Source organism: Oncorhynchus gorbuscha, unplaced genomic scaffold (genome assembly GCF_021184085.1).
Source record: "Oncorhynchus gorbuscha isolate QuinsamMale2020 ecotype Even-year unplaced genomic scaffold, OgorEven_v1.0 Un_scaffold_633, whole genome shotgun sequence".
In the NCBI taxonomy this organism is placed as follows: domain Eukaryota; kingdom Metazoa; phylum Chordata; class Actinopteri; order Salmoniformes; family Salmonidae; genus Oncorhynchus; species Oncorhynchus gorbuscha.
The window spans coordinates 395,449-418,093 of record NW_025745745.1 but is presented as its reverse complement, the minus strand read 5'-3'; the positions used below and the strand labels follow the sequence as shown (position 1 = coordinate 418,093).

General features: G+C 51.1%; 1 protein-coding gene across 1 annotated transcript in view; it reads left to right on the top strand.

Annotated features, from left to right (window-relative positions):
- Window positions 1–22,483, top strand: part of LOC124019582 (neurobeachin-like protein 1) — a gene marked incomplete at its 5' end in the record, with an annotated part of 63,856 nt that extends 41,373 nt beyond the window's left edge. Inside the window, 27 exon segments of the mRNA XM_046334968.1 lie at window positions 1,498–1,673; window positions 2,499–2,658; window positions 2,871–2,999; window positions 3,337–3,516; window positions 7,226–7,354; window positions 7,545–7,694; window positions 8,745–8,902; window positions 9,295–9,419; window positions 9,756–9,882; window positions 10,028–10,176; window positions 10,654–10,787; window positions 10,939–11,040; window positions 11,279–11,374; window positions 11,481–11,605; window positions 11,857–11,997; window positions 12,383–12,513; window positions 12,835–12,944; window positions 13,261–13,378; window positions 13,707–13,804; window positions 14,168–14,284; window positions 14,412–14,611; window positions 14,928–15,100; window positions 15,201–15,295; window positions 15,521–15,637; window positions 16,573–16,734; window positions 17,245–17,393; window positions 17,972–22,483. Coding sequence (XP_046190924.1) covers window positions 1,498–1,673; window positions 2,499–2,658; window positions 2,871–2,999; window positions 3,337–3,516; window positions 7,226–7,354; window positions 7,545–7,694; window positions 8,745–8,902; window positions 9,295–9,419; window positions 9,756–9,882; window positions 10,028–10,176; window positions 10,654–10,787; window positions 10,939–11,040; window positions 11,279–11,374; window positions 11,481–11,605; window positions 11,857–11,997; window positions 12,383–12,513; window positions 12,835–12,944; window positions 13,261–13,378; window positions 13,707–13,804; window positions 14,168–14,284; window positions 14,412–14,611; window positions 14,928–15,100; window positions 15,201–15,295; window positions 15,521–15,637; window positions 16,573–16,734; window positions 17,245–17,393; window positions 17,972–18,263 — 3,843 coding nt within the window.
- Between the last annotated feature and the right edge of the window lie 162 nt (window positions 22,484–22,645).

Below are 22,645 nucleotides of genomic sequence, written 5' to 3'. Positions count from 1 at the left end.
TGGTAGGGATCCAGATTACCCTATTGGGGGCTTGTGTATCCACCCTATTGGGGGTTTCTCTATCTACCCTATTGGGGGTTTCTCTATCCACCCTATTGGGGGTTTCTCTATCCACCCTATTGGGGGTTTCTCTATCCACCCTATTGGGGGCTTGTGTATCCACCCTATTGGGGGCTTCTCTATCCACCCTATTGTGGGGTTCTCTATCCACCCTATTGGGGGCTTCTCTATCCACCCTATTGGGGGCTTCTCTATCCACCCTATTGGGGGCTTCTCTATCCACCCTATTGGGGGCTTCTCTATCTACCCTATTGGGGGCTTCTCTATCCACCCTATTGGGGGCTTCTGGGGGCTTGTGTATCCACCCTATTGGGGGCTTTCCCTATTCTATCCACCCTATTGGGGGCTTCTCTATCCACCCTATTGGGGGCTTCTCTATCCACCCTATTGGGGGCTTCTCTATCCACCCTATTGGGGGCTTCTCTATCCACCCTATTGGGGGCTTCTCTATCCACCCTATTGGGGGCTTCTCTATCCACCCTATTGGGGGCTTCTCTATCCACCCTATTGGGGGCTTCTCTATCCACCCTATTGGGGGCTATCTATTCTATCCACCCTATTGGGGGCTTCTCTATCCACCCTATTGGGGGCTTCTCTATCCACCCTATTGGGGGCTTCTCTATCCACCCTATTGGGGGCTTGTGTATCCACCCTATTGGGGGCTTGTGTATCCACCCTATTGGGGGCTTGTGTATCCACCCTATTGGGGGCTTGTGTATCCACCCTATTGGGGGCTTGTGTATCCACCCTATTGGGGGCTTGTGTATCCACCCTATTGGGGGCTTGTGTATCCACCCTATTGGGGGCTTGTGTATCCACCCTATTGGGGGCTTGTGTATCCACCCTATTGGGGGCTTCTGTATCCACCCTATTGGGGGCTTCTGTATCCACCCTATTGGGTGCTTCTGTATCCACCCTATTGGGGGCTTCTGTATCCACCCTATTGGGGGCTTCTGTATCCACCCTATTGGGAGCTTCTGTATCCACCCTATTGGTTTCCACTGTGGTGCCAGAGTGTTCCTATGTCCCTCAGGTCCTCTGATCCCCCACAGACTTATAAAGAAATATAAAGCTATAAAATGTCACTGCCTCACTAGGGAGCCACCTCTCTCTCATCTATAGATGGGGACAATCTCAATTTGCATTTCCTTAACTCCTCGCGTCCTCTCTCCTCGTCTCCTTCTCAAAACCCATTGGATGAGAAAGTCAGAGGTCCTTATGTTTTGGGTAGGTTTTCAGAATGGGGTGGGGAGAGAGGACACGAGGAGTCAAGGTAATGCAATTGAGATTCTCCCATGGGACTGACGTCAGTAGGGCCAGGCATGGGGGGGTCAAACCACACCATGGAGGCTGGGGTGGGAGGGAACACCCTCTGTGTTTGTCTATCTGGACCTGGATGTGAATCTCACTGACTCCCTCCTCTCTGTCTGCCCCTAGCGGACGGAGGAGGAGCTGTCTCGCATGCTGCTGGAGATCGTGCTGTGCGTAATGTGGCGAGGCGTGGAGGGCTCGGACGATGCCGCCTGGCTGGAGCGGGGGCAGGTGTTCTCTGCCCTCACCAAGCTGGGCACTACCAACGAGCTGCTGCTGCCTGTGGACCACATCAAGCTCAGGTGGACACACTGGCATTTCTTACATTTGATTTATTTCATTCTCAGTTGACAAGACTGAAAATATGCAGAATGCACAGTTCCATGTAGACAACAAACACGAGAAATTACATTCAATTAAAAAGGTTCAGTCTCACAAAGATATTAGTTTAAAAAGACCCATTTTGTTACAAAAAATTATTGAGGAGGAGTAGGAACCAGCCTGCAGGGTGACTTGACGACTGTAGTGAGGAGTAGGAACCAGCATGCAGGGTGACTTGACGACTGTAGTGAGGAGTAGGAACCAGCATGCAGGGTGACTTGACGACTGTAGTGAGGAGTAGGAACCAGCCTGCAGGGTGACGTGAGGAGTAGGAACCAGCACGCAGGGTGACGTGAGGAGTAGGAACCAGCATGCAGGGTGAGCCTGCAGGGTGACGAACCAGCCTAGGGTGACGTGAGGAGTAGGAACCAGCCTGCAGGGTGACGTGAGGAGTAGGAACCAGCCTGCAGGGTGACGTGAGGAGTAGGAACCAGCCTGCAGGGTGACGTGAGGAGTAGGAACCAGCCTGCAGGGTGACGTGAGGAGTAGGAACCAGCCTGCAGGGTGACGTGAGGAGTAGGAACCAGCCTGCAGGGTGACGTGAGGAGTAGGAACCAGCCTGCAGGGTGACGTAGGAACCAGCCTGCGACTAGGAACCAGTAGTTGTCTGGTTCACAGGGTTTTGTTTGTCTCTCTCTCTTAATTTCCTCCACATTTTGTTTGTCTCTCTCTTAATTCTCCTCTGTGTTATCCTTCTTTCCTCTCTTTCTATCCCCATCTCCCACCCCTCCGTCCCTCTCACCCAGTCTGATGGAGAGGATGCTGGAGTGGGCTGTGACTGACAACCGGGAGGCCACGGCGGCCATGTTGCCCCAGCACACCGAGAACGCTGTGCGGCTGCTCCACGTTGTGCAGGACTTCCTGCAGGCTGAGGGCCTGGTCAACCCCACCCTGTGGACAGAGAAGGTATTGTTATTAGGAGTAGTGACATCTTTGGCAGTATGTGTGAATGTCATACCATTGTGAAGTGATAGTTCAGACATTTGTTACATTGAAAGCAGTCTATGGCCAAAGAGTGACTGCAATCCACAATGAGGCCTTGTTAAATAATTATAAACCCAATTGAGTAACACAAGCCATGTTAGAGGTGATTTGATTCAATGATTGTTTTCTTCTAGGTCCTGGAGGAGACAGTGACTCTGATGGACAGTCTCATGGTGTGGTACTCGTCAGGGGCCCAGTGGCTGCAGCTGTCTCAGGTGGGCCTGAGGCTTCTGCTGGGCTTCATGGCCCAGGAAGACCCCCAGGTGAGAAGCTGCCCAGTGTCACATACATATACACACTCTTTACATTTACATTTGAGTAATTTAGCAGATGCTCTTTTCCAGTGGAACTTACAGTTAGTGGGTTAAACTGTACACTTCATACCTCTACTTTCAGTCTACCGGTGGTACTCAAACCTTTTCAGCTTAGTCTCCCTTGAGGACGACCTGCCTCACACTAAGTCTCATAGAAGGCACTTTAACCCTCTATCACGCCCCCCCACTACCAGGTGTCACATCTTATTCAGAATGCTTGTCTTTATATGAATGTTTTATCACCTCCAGATAAGCCATGTATGTAAGTGATCTCCTCTCCTGCCAGGTTTGTGCCTTGGCTACAGCCAAGCTGAACGGCATCCTGCAGACCAAGAGCGTGGAGACTCAGGACGAGGCGTGTTACCTGCTGGGCAAGGTGGAGGGCATCCTGAGGCGCTCTGTAGGGGGGCAGACGGAGGAGACCTATATGTGCCTGGTGCCCCTGCTCCGCACGCTGCTCTCCAAGGTACACACTCACGCGCAGGCACACACACACACTCACGCGCAGGCACACACACACACTCACGCGCAGGCACACACACACACTCACGCGCAGACACACACACACACTCACGCGCAGGCACACTCACGCGCAGGCACACTCACACACTCACGCGCAGGCACACTCACACACTCACGCGCAGGCACACTCACACACTCACGCGCAGGCACACTCACACACTCACGCGCAGGCACACTCACACACTCACGCGCAGGCACACTCACACACTCACGCGCAGGCACACTCACACACTCACGCGCAGGCACACTCACACACTCACGCGCAGGCACACTCACACACTCACGCGCAGGCACACTCGCACACTCACGCGCAGGCACACTCGCACACTCACGCGCAGGCACACTCGCACACTCACGCGCAGGCACACTCACACACACTCACGCGCAGGCACACTCACACACTCACGCGCAGGCACACTCGCCCGCTCACGCGCAGGCACACTCGCCCGCTCACGCGCAGGCACACTCACGCGCAGGCACACTCACGCGCAGGCACACTCACACACTCACGCGCAGGCACACTCACACACTCACGCGCAGGCACACTCACACACTCACGCGCAGGCACACTCACACACTCACGCGCAGGCACACTCACACACTCACGCGCAGGCACACTCACACACTCACGCGCAGGCACACTCACACACTCACGCGCAGGCACACTCACACACTCACGCGCAGGCACACTCACACACTCACGCGCAGGCACACTCACACACTCACGCGCAGGCACACTCACACACTCACGCGCAGGCACACTCACACACTCACGCGCACGCGCAGGCACACTCACACACTCACGCGCAGGCACACTCACACACTCACGCGCAGGCACACTCACACACTCACGCGCAGGCACACTCACACACTCACGCGCAGGCACACTCACACACTCACGCGCAGGCACACTCGCACACTCACGCGCAGGCACACTCGCACACTCACGCGCAGGCACACTCGCACACTCACGCGCAGGCACACTCGCACACTCACGCGCAGGCACACTCGCACACTCACGCGCAGGCACACTCGCACACTCACGCGCAGGCACACTCGCACACTCACGCGCAGGCACACTCGCGCGCAGGCACACTCGCACACTCGCGCGCAGGCACACTCGCACACTCACGCGCAGGCACACTCGCACACTCGCGCGCAGGCACACTCGCACACTCACGCGCAGGCACACTCACACACTCACGCGCAGGCACACTCACACACTCACGCGCAGGCACACTCACACACTCACGCGCAGGCACACTCACACACTCACGCGCAGGCACACTCACACACTCACGCGCAGGCACACTCACACACTCACGCGCAGGCACACTCACACACTCACGCGCAGGCACACTCACACACTCACGCGCAGGCACACTCACACACTCACGCGCAGGCACACTCACACACTCACGCGCAGGCACACTCACACACTCACGCGCAGGCACACTCACACACTCACGCGCAGGCACACTCACACACTCACGCGCAGGCACACTCACACACTCACGCGCAGGCACACTCACACACTCACGCGCAGGCACACTCACACACTCACGCGCAGGCACACTCACACACTCACGCGCAGGCACACTCACACACTCACGCGCAGGCACACTCACACACTCACGCGCAGGCACACTCACACACTCACGCGCAGGCACACTCACACACTCACGCGCAGGCACACTCACACACTCACGCGCAGGCACACTCACGCGCAGGCACACTCACACACTCACGCGCAGGCACACTCACGCGCAGGCACACTCACACACTCACGCGCAGGCACACTCACACACTCACGCGCAGGCACACTCACACACTCACGCGCAGGCACACTCACACACTCACGCGCAGGCACACTCACACACTCACGCGCAGGCACACTCACACACTCTCACGCGCAGGCACACTCACACACTCACGCGCAGGCACACTCACACACTCACGCGCAGGCACACTCACACACTCACGCGCAGGCACACTCACACACTCACGCGCAGGCACACTCACGCGCAGGCACACTCACGCGCAGGCACACTCACGCGCAGGCACACTCACGCGCAGGCACACTCACGCGCAGGCACACTCACGCGCAGGCACACTCACACGCGCAGGCACACTCACGCGCAGGCACACTCACGCGCAGGCACACTCACGCGCAGGCACACTCACGCGCACGGCAGGCAGGCACACTCACGCGCAGGCACACTCACGCGCAGGCACACTCACGCGCAGGCACACTCACGCGCAGGCACACTCACGCGCAGGCACACTCACGCACACTCACGCGCAGGCACACTCACGCGCAGGCACACTCACGCGCAGGCACACTCACGCGCAGGCACACTCACGCGCAGGCACACTCACGCGCAGGCACACTCACGCGCACGGCACACACGCACGCGCAGGCACCTCACGCGCAGGCACACTCACGCGCAGGCACACTCACGCGCAGGCACACTCACGCGCAGGCACACTCGCACTCACGCGCAGGCACACTCACGCGCAGGCACACTCACGCGCAGGCACACTCACGCTCACGCAGGCACACTCACGCGCAGGCACACTCACGCGCAGGCACACTCACGCGCAGGCACACTCACGCGCAGGCACACTCACGCGCAGGCACACTCACGCGCAGGCACACTCACGCGCAGGCACACTCACGCGCAGGCACACTCACGCGCAGGCACACTCACGCGCAGGCACACTCACGCGCAGGCACACTCACGCGCAGGCACACTCACGCGCAGGCACACTCACGCGCAGGCACACACTCACGCGCAGGCACACTCACGCGCAGGCACACTCACGCGCAGGCACACTCACGCGCAGGCACACTCACGCGCAGGCACACTCACGCGCCACACTCACGCGCAGGCACACTCACGCGCACGGCAGGCACTCCACGCGCAGGCACACTCACGGCACACTCGCCCGCTCACGCGCAGGCACACTCACGCGCAGGCACACTCACGCGCAGGCACACTCACGCGCAGGCACACTCACGCGCAGGCACACTCACGCGCAGGCACACTCACGCGCAGGCACACTCACGCGCAGGCACACTCACGCGCAGGCACACTCACACACTCACGCGCAGGCACACTCACACACTCACGCGCAGGCACACTCACACACTCACGCGCAGGCACACTCACACATCTCACGCGCAGGCACACTCACGCGCAGGCACACTCACCCATCCACGCGCAGGCACACTCACCCATCCACGCGCAGGCACACTCACCCATCCACGCGCAGGCACACTCACCCATCCACGCGCAGGCACACTCACCCATCCACGCGCAGGCACACTCACCCATCCACGCACAGGCACACACACGAAATGCTTGATGAACAGTCACAATGAAGTAGAATCCGTATCAAAGAGACTTGCTGACTGTTTTCTTAAATAACGGCAAAACCTTGGCACATAGACAAAACATTTGTCACACCAAGGGTCGGTGTCTGGGACAGAGATTAAACATAGTCCTGGACTAAAGAGAGATTTCAGTGGATTCTCTTTTTGAATCTGCTTTGTAGTCCAGGATTACTAGCCACTAGTCTGTAGTATGTCAATACCTCACAACACTTTGCATTATTTTCTAATCTCTTGTAATATCTTGTTGTGTCTGCAGGTGAACAAGCTGCTGTACATGGAGCTGCACCTCCCCCAGCTGCCTGACACCAACGGCAGCCCCTCCTTCTTCGAGGACTTCCAGCTCTACTGCAACTCCCCCGAGTGGAGGGTCTACCTCGACAAATACGTGAGGAGCTGGTTCAATGCCTTACTAAATCATTGCTAAGTCATTCAACTCCTGAAGAGCAGCAGGAAACCTGTTGGGAAACTTGAAGATTAACCTTAAAGATGAGAAAATACATCAATCTCCGGTGCTGAGGGAGCGAGCCTGAGATGAACAAAAGAAGTAGTTGAATTGGTTCTCTCTCTGTCCTCAGATCATCCCCTACATGAAGCAGTATGAGATCGAGACGTTTAGCCAGGGTCACGAGACCATGGCTCTGTTCTGGAAGGAGTGCTATGAAAGCTTCATGGTCAACCTGCACAAGAGAGAGAGGGAGAGGGGAGAGAGCAAGCTACGCTTCCAGGTCATACACACCACATAGACACACACACACACACAGACACACACACACACACAGACACACACACACACACAGACACACACACACAAACACAAACACACACACAGACACACAGACGCACGCACGCACACAGCACGCACACAGACATGCACACAGACATGCACACAGACACACCACGCACACACACACCACACACAGACACACAGACACACACAGACACACACAGACACACACAGACACAGACACAGACAGACACAGACAGACACAGACAGACACAGACAGACAGACAGACAGACACAGACAGACAGACACAGACAGACAGACACAGACAGACAGACACAGACAGACAGACACAGACAGACAGACAGACAGACACAGACAGACAGACACAGACAGACAGACACAGACAGACAGACACAGACAGACAGACACAGACAGACAGACACAGACAGACAGACACAGACAGACAGACACAGACAGACAGACAGACACAGACAGACAGACAGACACAGACAGACAGACAGACAGACACAGACAGACAGACAGACACAGACAGACAGACACAGACAGACAGACACAGACAGACAGACACAGACAGACAGACACAGACAGACACAGACAGACAGACACAGACAGACAGACACAGACAGACAGACACAGACAGACAGACACAGACAGACAGACACAGACAGACAGACACAGACAGACAGACACAGACAGACAGACACAGACAGACAGACACAGACACAGACAGACAGACACAGACAGACACAGACAGACAGACACAGACAGACAGACAGACAGACAGACACAGACAGACAGACAGACAGACAGACAGACAGACAGACAGACAGACAGACAGACAGACAGACAGACACAGACAGACACAGACAGACAGATCCGAGTAAGGTCCACTTCCTATTGAGCTGTCCATAATACTGCTGTAACATGGAAATGAAATGTCAGGCCACAGTAACACATAGCATATTGCCTTGTGTGGTTCTCCACACCAGAACACACTGACTCCCCGTTCCTCATCCCGCCGTCCCTCAGGAGCAGTTTGTGGAGCCCTTCTCTCGGCGTGGCCGGCAGGAGAACCTGCGATACAACAGCATGCTGAAGCAGCTTCACAGCCAGCACAGCGCCGTCCTCAGGCAGTGGAGAGGAGCACGCCGCAGCCTGGTGTGTGAGAGAGGCCCCTGGGCAGACAGGTAACGGCCACACACACACACACGATATGTAGATATACAGTATTATACATGATTATAGGACTTCATTGGTAATTACTTCAACACCACGGCAAACACATGATCAGCCAAAGAACTGTTGTCCACTGTCCTCCAGTCAATCAATCAATGTAGTTTATCACAAAGTGCTTTACAGACACCCCTCCTAAAACCCCCAAAGAGCCATCAATGCAGTTTATCACAAAGTGCTTTACAGACACCCCTCCTAAAACCCCCAAAGAGCCATCAATGCAGTGGCAGAAGCACAGTTGCTAGGAAAAACTCCCTAGAAGAGTTTCTGGGTGTCTCTCTTGCGTTCAGTTTGTTCTTCAGTTCATGCAACTTGGTTGACGTTCTCCTGTCTGTTGTTTTCTCAGGCAGCAGATTGAGATGCACTGGCGAGTGTCCAGCGCGGAGAATTATTCCCGCATGAGACTCAAACTGGTGCCCAACTACAACTATGAGGACCACCGGCAGGCCAGCGCTCTCAGGGACAACCTGGGTAAGAGAGGCAGCTTCACTGGTTCCCTTGACACAAGGCATCACTGAAGTCTGAATAAAACATAATGTTAGCTGCAGACATGGACCCTTCTCCTCTTCCTGTTTCTCTTCATCTTCTTTGTCGTCTGCCTCTTGTTCCTGTTTCTCTTCCTCTTCATCTTTGTCGTCTGCCTATTGTTTCTCTTCCTCTTCATCTTCTTTGTCCTCTGCCTCTTGTTCCTGTTTATCTTCATCTTCTTTGTCCTCTTGCTCCTCTTCCTTCTCCTCTTCCACCTTCCTCCTCCTCTAACTCTTCTTCCGCCTCTCGTTCCTCCTCTTCCTCTCCCTTGTCCCCCAGGTGTCCAGCAGCAGAAGGTGACATCTGAGTCCTTACTGCTGGAGGCGGTCAAGCAGGTGAAGGTAAGCGACCTGGAGGATGACATTCTGGAGCTGCCTGAAGACGACCCCGCAGCGACCAACAACACGTCAGTACACTCTCAACGTTGTCTACTATTGTTGTGTGTTGTGTCTGTCGTGGACTGTTGGGTGGCTTTGACTACAAATGTGAATGGACTTGGTCACCTATCTCTCTCTCTCTCGCTCTCTCGCGCTCTCGCTCTCTCTCTCCAGGGGGGATGTGGAGGAGGCAGGCCAGAAGGAGAAGCTGGTTCTGTGGGAGGACTGTGAGCTGGTCACCCAGGTGGATGTCAGCCCTGGACGTCTGGAGCTCACCACCCAGCACATCTACTTCTATGACAGCAGCACAGAGAAGGAGGAGGGTGAGGAGAGAGAGAGGAAGATCGTAGGAAGGGTTCTCCTGAAAGAGGGAGGGGAGGAAGAAGGGATGAAATAGTGGGGTTAGAGGAAGAGATGCTGTTAGTAAGAAGGAGAGAGTAAGGAAGGCTGAAGGAGAGTGAGTGAGTGGAGCAGGAGTTGATAAACCAGAGGTTATGGATGGGTTATGACTAGACATGTACAATACATACATACTACACTGTTAAAGACTCATTGTGTTGTCTTAGACAGATGTCTAGTCATAACAGCTACACATGTACAATAGATACATACCACACTGTTAAAGACTCATTGTGTTGTCTTAAACATAGAGGTGCAGCTGCTCCCACATGCAATACACATCATATAATGTAATGACGTAGGGTTAGGATTCGGGCCTGGGGTTTTGCCATGGTCAAGTCCCTAGTTAGGTCAAACTCCTGGCCTTATGTATTATACATAACCAACCCCTGTCCTTCCAGGTGTGGGTCAGGACTTTAAGTGGCCTCTATCTCAGATCCGGGAGATCCACCTGCGAAGGTACAACCTCCGCCGCTCGGCCCTGGAGATCTTCCTCATAGACCAGACCAACTACTTCCTCAACTTTAAGAAAGAGGTCAGTTCTGGGATCTGCTTTTTCCCTATTCTACATGACAGGCCATCATATATGTTCTACATAATATATTTTGATCTGAGCATTCTGAAAGATTTCACACTTTTGAACAGACCCCCTCATGTTGGAATGGTCTGTGTGGTTTGATTGACAGGTGCGGAACAAGGTGTACAGTAGGATGCTGCTGCTGCGCTCCCTCAGCCTGTACGGCACACGCTCACCACAGGAGCTGCTCAAGGCCTCCGGACTCACACAGGTCAGGGGTCAAACGTTGACATGGGAGATCAAGGTCGTGTTCAGTAGGGAGGAAGTGGTTTGAAATGGAGGTTATCCTCCCTGAACTGGTCTAATAAGAACAGATGTATTGTTTTTTGCAAAATGTTTTGTTACATTGTGCCCTACTGAGCATGACCCATGTTAAATAGTCAGTATGGTCTCAGGTATTGTGTTGACAGGTTGTGTTAAACCTCCTCTCGCTCTCGTGTCTTTGCTAGAAATGGGTGAACCGAGAGATGACCAACTTTGACTACCTGATCCAGTTGAACACCATCGCGGGCCGAACCTACAACGACCTGTCTCAGTACCCAGTGGTATGTTCTGTTAACACGGACCCTATGGGGGAAGATGTGGAATATACCATCTTGGTGCTCTTTTAAGGGGTGTTCATGGTTTAGTTAATTGTGTGTGTGTATCCAGTTCCCCTGGATCCTGTCAGACTACACGTCAGAGGAGCTGGACCTGACAGACCCAGGGGTGTTCCGGGACCTGTCCAAGCCCGTGGCCGTACTCAACGAGCGGAACGCCAAGGCTGTACGGGAGAAGTACGTTCTCTCAACCTCTCTCACTGAGCCGCTGAGGCGTCTACATACCGGCATTACTTGACACGTTCCAGGGTGGCAGTGTAGTCATTCTCTTCACTACATAAGTGTCCTCGTCCATAGAATTAAACTTGATGCAATACAACACTTTATTCCTGTTGAGGAAATGTCTCTTTGAGGGCAAATAACTGGATTCTGTTGTAGTAAATATAGTAAGTAATTCTAATGTTAAGTTCACATCTCCCTGTCTGTAGGTATGAGAGTTTTGAGGACCCCACGGGGACCATCGACCGGTTCCACTACGGTACCCACTACTCCAACGCAGCAGGAGTCATGCACTATCTCATCCGCGTGGAACCCTTCACGTCCCTCCACATCGCGCTACAGAGTGGACGGTAAAAGCAATGGGTTTTGGTGAGGGGGAATCAGACTAGAAAACTCAGGCCAGAAGTTAACAGCATTAAAGTCCATGGAGTTATCAGTGCTCGGGTTGTACCAGTCAAATTGCAGTGGTCTGAGCAGCTTTGTGCGTTCTAGTCATTCTAGTTCTGAGATTACACGTGTGTTCCAACTGACAATCTAATGTATCTATGCTCTTGTCTGGAGATGTGCTATTGTACTGATGTCAGTAAGGCCAGAAGTCTTTCTCTCACCGAGCTACAGCCTTACTAGATCCACAGTTTGTCTTGGTCAGGTCACATGGTCAGCAAAACCATTCGGTCTCTAGTACTATGGCCTACTTTAAGGCCATTGGCTGTTGGTCTTCCTCCCTCGGTCCAGGTTCGACTGTGCGGACCGTCAGTTCCACTCCATCCCAGCTTTGTGGCAGACCCTCACGGACAACCCCAACGACGTCAAGGAGCTCATCCCAGAGTTCTTCTACTTCCCGGAGTTCCTGGAGAATCAGAACGGTGAGATGAGCTCCGTGTCTGTAGAGAATCAACGGACACGCTGGCTATGTTGATTGACTGTCCGTACTGACACGCCTCCTGTGGTGGTGTTCACACAGTCAATCAGAGAACATCTGGACTCGACTGGACCGGTTCAGATTGTGGAACCTTGGAACTTTTTCAAATCGGACAAAATCTATAACTGACCCAATTACACCCTGAATTGTAAAAACTGAGGATCTCAGTTTAACATTTTATTTAGTCTGTTTTCTTTTTATCTGGTCACTCTGATGGAATCCACTCCCCTGTCCTTTGTTCATCCTCCTCTCTCGCTCCCTCTAGCCTTTGATCTGGGGCGCCTGCAGATCTCCAAGGAGAGGGTGAATGATGTCATCCTGCCTAAATGGGCCAAGTCTCCAGAGGACTTCATTTATAAGCACAGGAAAGCCCTGGTGAGCCTCTTTTTCTCATGGATGGTCACCATTACCATAATGCTTTATCCCAAGGGGGGAGAAAAACCTCTGTAACACAATTGGATCAGACTTTCTTTTACCATGATGTGCAGGAGAAATGCATTCCACAGAGAGTAGTATTTAGTGATTTATTTTGTGTGTGTGTGTCTTGGCCTTTGTGTGTGTGTGTGTGTGTGTGTGTGTGTGTGTGTGTGTGTGTGTGTGTGTGTGTGTGTGTGTGTGTGTGTGTGTGTGTGTGTGTGTGTGTGTGTGTGTGTGTGTGTGTGTGTGTGTGTGTGTGTGTGTTGTGTAACAGGAGTCTGAGTACGTATCGGCCCACCTGCAAGACTGGATCGATCTGATCTTCGGTTACAAACAGCGAGGCCCCGCGGCCGTGGAGGCCCTCAATGTCTTCTACTACTGCACCTACGAAGGTACGGACGCTAACACTAAACCCAAAGACTCCCACTCATACAATAGCACTCATGCTAAAGAAACGCTGCATCTGTGGAGGTACATTTACATTTAGGTCATTCAGCAGATGCTCTTATCCATAGCATCTTACAGGTATGGATGCTAACACTAAACCCATAGACTCTCATTGATACAATAGCACTGATGCTAAAGAAACGCTGCACCTACGAAGGTACGGATGCTAACACTAAAACCCATAGACTGATACAATAGCACTCATGCTAAAGAAACGCTAGATTGCTATATTATGGCACTTTACTGAAGCGTTTGTCTCTGGTTTTGCCGTAGGGGCGGTGGACCTGGATGCAATCACTGATGAGAAGGAGCGTAAAGCCGTAGAGGGGATGATCAGTAACTTTGGACAGACACCCTGCCAGCTGCTCAAGGTACTGGAGAAAACACAAGGCTTGACCTGACCAGGAGAAACCTCCCAGGCCTTCCTCGTGATATGAGCCCATTGAGACTAAGGGATGACCTGGTCAATTAGGAATCATTGGGAATGAGACTTTAACAGGTTATTTAGAACAGTGATTCTCATCTCTGGTCTTTGAGGACCTTCAACAGTACTCATTGTTGTAGCATCAGACAAACACCTTTATTAAACTCGTCAACAGCTTGGTGATTAGTTTAGCCAGGGCTACAACAGAAATGGGTGCTGGTGGGGTTACTCTGGGATATTTAGCTGAGAATCACTGGTTTAGAACATGTGTTTTAGATGGGCTATAGTGATGTATTGTCTGTGTGTATAGGAGCCACACCCAGTACGTCTCTCTCTGGAGGAGGTGGAGAGGAGGAAAGGTCGACTAGACGCCTCGCCACTCAGCATCTTCGAGCACCTTGCCGAACTCAAGTCCTTCTTTGTCGAGGTTAGTTTTGAAAACACACACACACACCAAAGCATATGATCATGACCCTCTTTGTTGGTTATTGTAAAGTACTTTATGAAAACCGTTTTATTGAAGAACAACTTCATAAATAAGTGTTGATTTGTAGGGGATCAATGACAACGTGCCTCTGGTGAAAGCTGTGGTGCCCAAGAACCAGTCCCATTCCTTCATCACCCAGGGCAGCCCAGACACTATGGTGACCCTGAGTCAGAACTGTCTGATGGGAACCCACGGCTGGCTGCCTTATGACAAGAATATCTCCAACTACTTTACCTTCATCAAAGACCCCACCGTGGCCAACCCCAAGTCAGTCCCTCCCCAACACCACCCCCTTTTCTACTTGACACTGTGGGGCGTTGTAGTCTGACTGGGGGGCCGGGAGCCTTGTTTGAGTTCTTACCTCCATTCCTTGAAGTAATCACTCATCTGAGAATGTTTGGTTTGTCAGAATGATGGAAACTCTGCCGTGACGTATCCAGATCTGTGATTATCTCCAGGATGGGAGACGGGAAGAATGACCTTTAAATGTTTTGGAACAGACCCTTGGAGGGCACTTGATGTCATTACTTGGTCATAACGTTGTTCTGTGAGGTATGTATCTGAGGTCTCCTCCTCTCTCTAGGACCCAGCGGGTCCTGGGCGGGCCCTTCTCTCCGGGCGTGGAGGTGACGGCAGGACTGTTTGTGGTGTCACATGACGGGAAGCTCCTGTTCAGCGGTGGCCACTGGGACAACAGCCTGAGGGTCACCTCCCTGGTCAAGGGAAAGACTGTGGGACATCACATCAGACACATGGGTATGGATGGATCTCACACACACATACATGCACTCAGACACACACACACTGTCTGTACATACAGTATAGTAATTATTTGGTGTCTTCTCTCTCACCGCAGACATAGTCACGTGCCTGTCGACAGACTACTGTGGGATCCACTTGATCTCTGGATCCAGGGACAACACCTGTATGGTGTGGCAGGTGCTGCAGCAGGTGAGATCATGAAGCCTGAGGGTTTATTGGAATATACAACACTGACTAGAAAGCATTTGTACTGCATTGTTACTGTGGAAACGTTTGATGTTAGTACACAAAAAAAAAAGTGAAACTGTTTGACACATCTGCTTTCGGTTGCAAACTGTTTTACTACGGTATATCCTACTGAACACTACCCAGGTGTATGAGCATGTGACTGAATGTGTTGTGTGTGTCCTACAGGGAGGTTGTCCGGTGGGGCTGTGTCCCAAGCCGGTACAGGTGCTGTATGGACACACTGACGAGGTGCTGAGCGTCAGCATCAGCACAGAGCTGGATATGGCCGTCTCTGGATCACGGGTAAGAGGTTGGTGGGATGGAGGGGATGGAGGGGTTGGAGGGACGGAGGGGTTGGTGGGACGGAGGGGTTGGAGGGGTTGGAGGGACGGAGGGGTTGGAGGGGTTGGAGGGTTGGAGGGACGGAGGGGTTGGAGGGACGGAGGGGTTGGAGGGACGGAGGGGTTGGAGGGACGGAGGGGTTGGAGGGACGGAGGGGTTGGAGGGACGGAGGGGTTGGAGGGACGGAGGGGTTGGAGGGACGGAGGGGTTGGAGGGACGGGTGGGGTTGGAAGGGTTGGTGGGATGGAGGGGTTGGTGGGATGAAGGGGTTGGAAGGGTTTGGTGGGATGAAGGGTTTGGTGGGATGAAGGGGTTGGTGGGGTTGGAGGGATGGTGGGGTTGGTGGGTTGAAGGGGTTGGAGGGGTTGGTGGGGTTGGAGGGGTTGGTGGGATGGAGGGGTTGGTGGGGTTGGTGGAATGAAGGGGATGGAGGGGTTGGTGGGATGGAGGGGTTGGTGGGATGGAGGGGTTGGTGGGATGAAGGGGATGGGGGGGTTGGTGGGATGGGGGTTGGTGGGATGGAGGGGTTGGTGGGATGGAGGGGTTGAGGGGATGGAGGGATTGGTGGGATGAAGGGGATGGAGGGGTTGGTGGGATGGAGGGGTTGGTGGAATGAAGGGGATGTAGGGGTTGGTGGGATGGAGGGGTTGGTGGGATGAAGGGGATGGAGGGGTTGGTGGGATGGAGGGGTTGGTGGGATGGAGGGGTTGGTGGGATGGAGGGGGTTGGAGGGATGCAGGAGGTTGGAGGGATGCAGGAGGTTGGAGGGATGCAGGAGGTTGGAGGGATGCAGGAGGTTGGAGGGATGCAGGAGGTTGGAGGGATGCAGGAGGATGAAGGGGTTGGAGGGTTGGTTGATAGATGGATCCTGCTGATGTTTTGTTTCTGTGTACCAGGACGGGACGGTGATCATCCACACGGTGCGTCGGGGCCAGTACATGCGGTGTCTGCGGCCGCCCTGTGAGAGCTCCCTGCCGGTCTCCATCCTGCACCTGGCTATCTCTTATGAGGGGTGTGTGGTGGTTCACACCTGTGTAGAGGGCAAGGCCACACTCAAGGTACACTAACACATGTTCTTAATATGTAGTTGAAAATGTTGTGATCGTCTTCTCTTCTTATTCACGACCAATTAGATCAGCTCAGAGAAAGATCTGATGTGATTGGTCATTGAACCAATTAGTGGAAAGAATATCAGAATTGGACTGAATGAAGCCATAGTGACATAGTTGGTGAGCGACTTAGTTAGTGAGCTACAGCGGGTGACTTAGTTGGTGAGCGACTTAGTTAGTGAGCTACAGCGGGTGACTTAGTTGGTGAGCGACTTAGTTAGTGAGCTACAGCGGGTGACTTAGTTGGTGAGCGACTTAGTTAGTGAGCTACAGCGGGTGACTTAGTTGGTGAGCGACTTAGTTGGTGAGTGAGTTATTTGCTTAGTGAGTGAGTGACTGACTTAGTTGGTACAGTACGTCATACATAACTCACCACTAGCAAAACGCTAGTTGACCACTAGATGGTACATTATGATTGGGTCCTGGTGAACGATTGTCTCTCATCCTGTCCCTGTTTAGGATAAGAACGGCCTGCACCTGTACTCTGTCAATGGGAAGCACCTGTGTACAGAGGGCCTGAAGGAGCAGGTGACAGACATGTGTGTGTCCGGGGAGTACCTGGTTATCGGCAGCGAGCAGGGCTTCCTCTCCATACGAGACCTGAACAGGTGACCTTGTTTCCTGTGTGTTTGTCTGTCTGTGTGTGTGACTGCACGCATGCATCTACGGGGTTTTTGCTGTATCGAAAAGGTTCTCAGGTGGTAAGGGTGGCAATGGGCCCCGCTGAACGGCTGATTTAAAAAATATATATACATTTTTAAGCCCATTTCCTGCATTTTTACAAATGTTTCCATTGAGCTGAGAGGAAAATACTGCAGTATTAAAGCTAATTTCCTGCAATTCTATGCATTTTACCATGTCTAATACTGTGTTCTTTTACTCAAACATAACAATATTATTACTTCTAAATTCATTGTTTTTGGAATTTTCAATTCTCCCTGACTGTAGTTTTTATTTTGGTGATTTGTTAGTTCTCAAAGATTATCTCCATTTATCTTTTCTACATACTTTATATCTGGTTTTAGTCGTTTACACTGAAAACGTTTTCACCGCCCAAAACAAAATCATATATGCATACATAGAGTTTATTATTATTAATATTATTATTAATATATAAATCAGGGATTTTTCTAACCCAACCCTTTACTCTGTCTCTCTCCCCTCCTCTCCTCTCTCCTCCGGGCAGCCTGTCCCTGTGCGCCACCCCCATGGCAATGCGCGTGCCCGTATGCTGCGTGTCTGTCACCAAGGAGCAGAGCCACGTGCTGGTGGGCCTGCAGGACGGCAAGCTGATCATTGTGGGCGTGGGCAAGCCGGCCGAGGTAAAGAGCTCGTTCAGAAACTACATCGCCCAGAGCCTGGAGGGCTCACCCCTCATGGCAATGCCACTGCTTGCCCCGCTGAGGGTGCGCTCGCCCGCCCGCAGGCTGAGCCTCCGGGACAAGTTAATGTTTGACCCCCAGGGCCCTGACCCCTGACCCCCTGAGCAGAACATCCCCCTCAATTCAATAAAAAAAAGTATTTACCTCAGAGGGAACTTCATAAACTCACCCTACAAACTACCACCGCATACCATTCTCTCTCTGTTTTAGTGCTAATCATTTGTCCTAAATGACCTGTCCTTCCTTAGCCACATACACCTCGGTTGTGTTCATTAGGCACCAAACGGAAGAGAACTGACAAACAGCGGAGGAGCTACCTGGACTTTATTCCCCCCCGTCTTCTGTTGTAAGACTTCAAATCATTTTCTGTTGCGTGTCCTAATGAACATGACCCTGTTTCTGGGGTGAAGCAGGACCCTGGCCCATTCTTGCCCTGCAAGGATTGGTGACCACAACACACACAGTAACACTTGAGACATTCCATAAACCCCTCTGAATGAATACAACACAGCCTCTCCTGGAATATTACTGTGAAATGAAAACACGGGCTTCCGTTTACCTCATTCTAACCGAGGAATGACTTCTGTTTGGGCCTTGGGATGGCGTTGTCCAATATTGTTTACCGGAAGTGTCATTATTATTGACTGATTTAATATGTATTTGTGACATGCTGTGAATTGCCTTGGATGAACACCTCTGCAAATTCAAGCCATATAAACTATATTAGTAATAAGCTACGCTATAATAAGATGCACTAGGCTGTAATTTATCCCCACCTGCTCCTCAAGTGATGGTTTAACCCTTATTGTCTTCCTGCTCTTCAAGTGAAAATGGTTTAACCCTGATTTCTTCCTCCCTACTGGTAGACATGAAAGTAAGGTTAACTCTGGGGCTGTAATGATGGGATAGGGAGGGACACAGGGAATCACCTTCGAATCAATTGATCATTTGATCCCCTCCCAACTTCTCTCACCTTTCTTTTATACAAATGGACCTGCCTCAAAGTGAACCAAGCTTTGGTTTTGAACTGGCACTACGTCATTCCAACATTACTGAACTAACCGATCACTCATAAATCATATCCTGCTTTTTGTTTGTTTCTTTTGACTTCACACTTTCCTCCTCCTCCTCATCTCTCTCCTCTTCCTCACTTCCTCCTCCTTTCCTCCACTCTTCTCAGATGCGTTCAGGCCAGATCACTCGTAAGCTGTGGGGCTCCAGCAAGCGCCTGACCCAGATCTCCTCTGGAGAGACAGAGTACCAACCAGCCTGCAACCAGAACTGACCCCCACAACCACCCTTTTCACCCCCCACTCCTCTCCACTACCACCACACCCCCTCACCCTGCTGCCTGTCTGATTGGCCTGCCAGCCCTGCCAATCATCACAGTCTACCCAATCAGATTTGAACCACCCCTCGTTTTGATTGACTGATGACTGTTTTGGGGGAATTTTACTCTCCTTTTTTGTTCCTCCCTCTGACTTTGGAAGGACAGACTGACCCACGAGTGGAAGACGGGGGGGGTGTGTGTGTGTGTGTGTTTTAACTGTGTGTAAAGGTTAGGCGGATGCGTAGGGCAGGTCAGGACGGACCAACCGGCGCGGGCGTCGGGTTTCTGATCCAACTGTAGGTGCATACATCCCCTCACACACCCTCCCCTTCAATGACACACATGGACATTACTCTTCATCTTCCATCATCACTAGCACGGTCAGGCCAGTGGCTCCCACTACTACAGAGACCCTCTATGCAGACACACACTACAGCAATCTGAGCTGACCTCTGACCCCTCCACCTCTCAGGCCCAAGGAATGAAGGGGATCCCCAACATAGAAATGTAATTACTCCAATGGGAACACTTAACCTGGTTGACGGTCCACCCATCACATAACACTGACTTCAATGGGAATTCTAGTTTATACTTCTCCGAGCCCTGAACCCGAGACCACTGAGCAGTATGTGTGTGAATGTACACTCTTTGTGTTTCTGTGTGTTGTCTCTCGCTGGTTGTTTTCTCCCGTGGGCTTTTGTTGACTTGGTTTTGCCTTCCAGTCTGACTAGGCTGTGACCGATGCCTCAGGGCGCCTATGCAGCAATAAGGGGCTATGTTCAGTCACAATACAATGTTTTTGTTTAGTTTTTTTGTGTTTGATGTTACTGATAATTGTAGTTTTTTTTTTACAGATGCGTGCATGTGTATAAGGTCTGTGGTTAGGTTGTGTTTTGCATGGCATTTCCGGCCCACTCCTCATTTATTATAGAGGACGGGGCCCTAAGGTATCCAACACTCGTACTAAGCCTGACACACACACACTTGTTTGCTAATGTACACTTGCATAGACCCCTCCCTATTGGAGAAGCCTGTGACTGTGTTCCTGTCATCTCTATTGCAATCTCAGTAGATTTCTATATGACATTTAATGTGGTTTCTGAGTCGATGAACACTACTCCAGGCGTTGTGAAATCTGATAATCGGCAATAAAGACGACCTGGAACGCACCCAAAGTCGGCTAGTTTGACACTACAGAAGAAGAGAGAAGCCTAGTGTTGTAGAATCACTAGATACCCCATACCGTGCCCAAAGGACTCGCTCCCCTCAAACACTACACTCTTACACACACTGCAAGCTTCTCACACTTGTGTTAGACCGCATGCTTCGGAGGGACGAACCATACTGAACCTGGCTTAGTGTGCAATGTTTAGCTCTAGATCCATCCTAGAATGTTTTTATGTTACTTGAATCGATGTTTATTTATGAATTAAAATGAGCTTTTTTCCCCGTAGGCTATTTAAATTCACACTACATCAGTTGTATGTTTTTAAGTGGTGCTTCAGTTGTTCAACAAAGATTTATGCTGCGAAAAACTAAAGACTGTGGATCGATCCACCTTTCAGAATGGGAGGGGAGACTTTCTAAGGGCTTTTGAGATGTCGGTGTTACAGCAATACAGTTCCTTCCTCTGCTCCACTGACTGTGCATTGGTACATTCCAGCCTCTTGTTAAGGCTGAACTAAAAATCTCCAGTCTTCCTGGTTTTTCTGACCGGGACGACGCGATTGGGAGATTAAACTTAATTCTGCCAAGGGACATCCCAAACGGCTGTCATCTTCCAACAGTCAGAATCACCTCAGTGTTCCTCCTCCTTCCATAATTGTCTCTTAGTTGGGAGCCATGTCAGCTAGTTAAGGTCCTTTGGAGTTCCATAAATGCAGTAATGTCACTAAACGTGTCTGTGAACCAGGCCTAACGTGGCTTTTTGAGATTTCATGTGTGTTTTTATGTCAATGTTTGAGATTATGAATGATTTTACCCCCCATTGAATCCTTATGGTTGTTATGCTCCTGTCAAATCAAAATGACAGTTTGGTTCGGGGTAGCTCATCTGTTGCATAATGTGAGTGTGTATGTTCATGATGACAGTAGTTTCTTAAAATGCCAAATTCCTTATTTCCTTGTCATATCATTTGCCTTCTTGGTAATAATTCAGTGATTCTGGTTCTTATCTATCATGGATTTAGAATCATTCATTCTGATTCTATGGTGGTTATAGATTAGGGATCAGACTTCTATGTGCAGTGTGGTTGTTTTTGGTCTAATCTTTTAAGTGTCTCCGCAATCTGTCCGGAGAATGCAATCACAGACCAACGTGTGCCCTTTTTTTATCCCAAGAGGCCGTTTCAATAAGTTTATTTTTAATTGTTTATGCTGATGTGTCTCGAAGGCATACTCCTTTAAACGGTTTCCATTCTCATCAGGATGTGTTACTCATTTTTTTCCAAAGGACGTATTTAATAAATGTTTCTATTTTTGTCCATCTTAGTTTGTCAGGCAGACGACGCCACTATCTTGTTTTAGGACTTTCTTCCGACCCCACCACTGAAACAGTGCCTTTTTATCCACGTTGCATCATACAGACAATTATCCGGTTCGTGTGTAGAATTCTTTGTTTTACCCCTCCCTCCATGATAACCCATGGATAGCAGCATTCCACAAACTTAACATCCAATAGGAACCAAGAATCTAGAACTGAAAACAAAGTTGACTAAAAATCTGGAATATATTGGTGTCTTACCTTAGCTGCTTGCTCTGTGACTGTCACCAAAATGGATGTGTGTGTGTATATCTGCTTTATAAATACTGGTGTATAATGTACAGCATGATTTTTATTTTAGTGGATTTTAATTGTACTTTTTGCACTTTCCAGGTACTAAATTGTAAGTGATTGTTTTAAATGTTTCCCTGGTCCATTCTGTACAGACAAACTGCTTTGTATACACAAGTGGAAAGTAATCATTAAAGTCTTGTCAAACATGTCATTCATATGCATGGCTGATTTGTAGCTGTGAAAATAGGACACTGTGTACAAAACATTAGGAACACCTTCCTAATTTGGAGTGCCCTATTTTGCCCTCAGAACACCCTCAATTCGGTGGGGCATGGACTCTACAAGATGCTGAAAGTATTCCACAGGGTTGCTG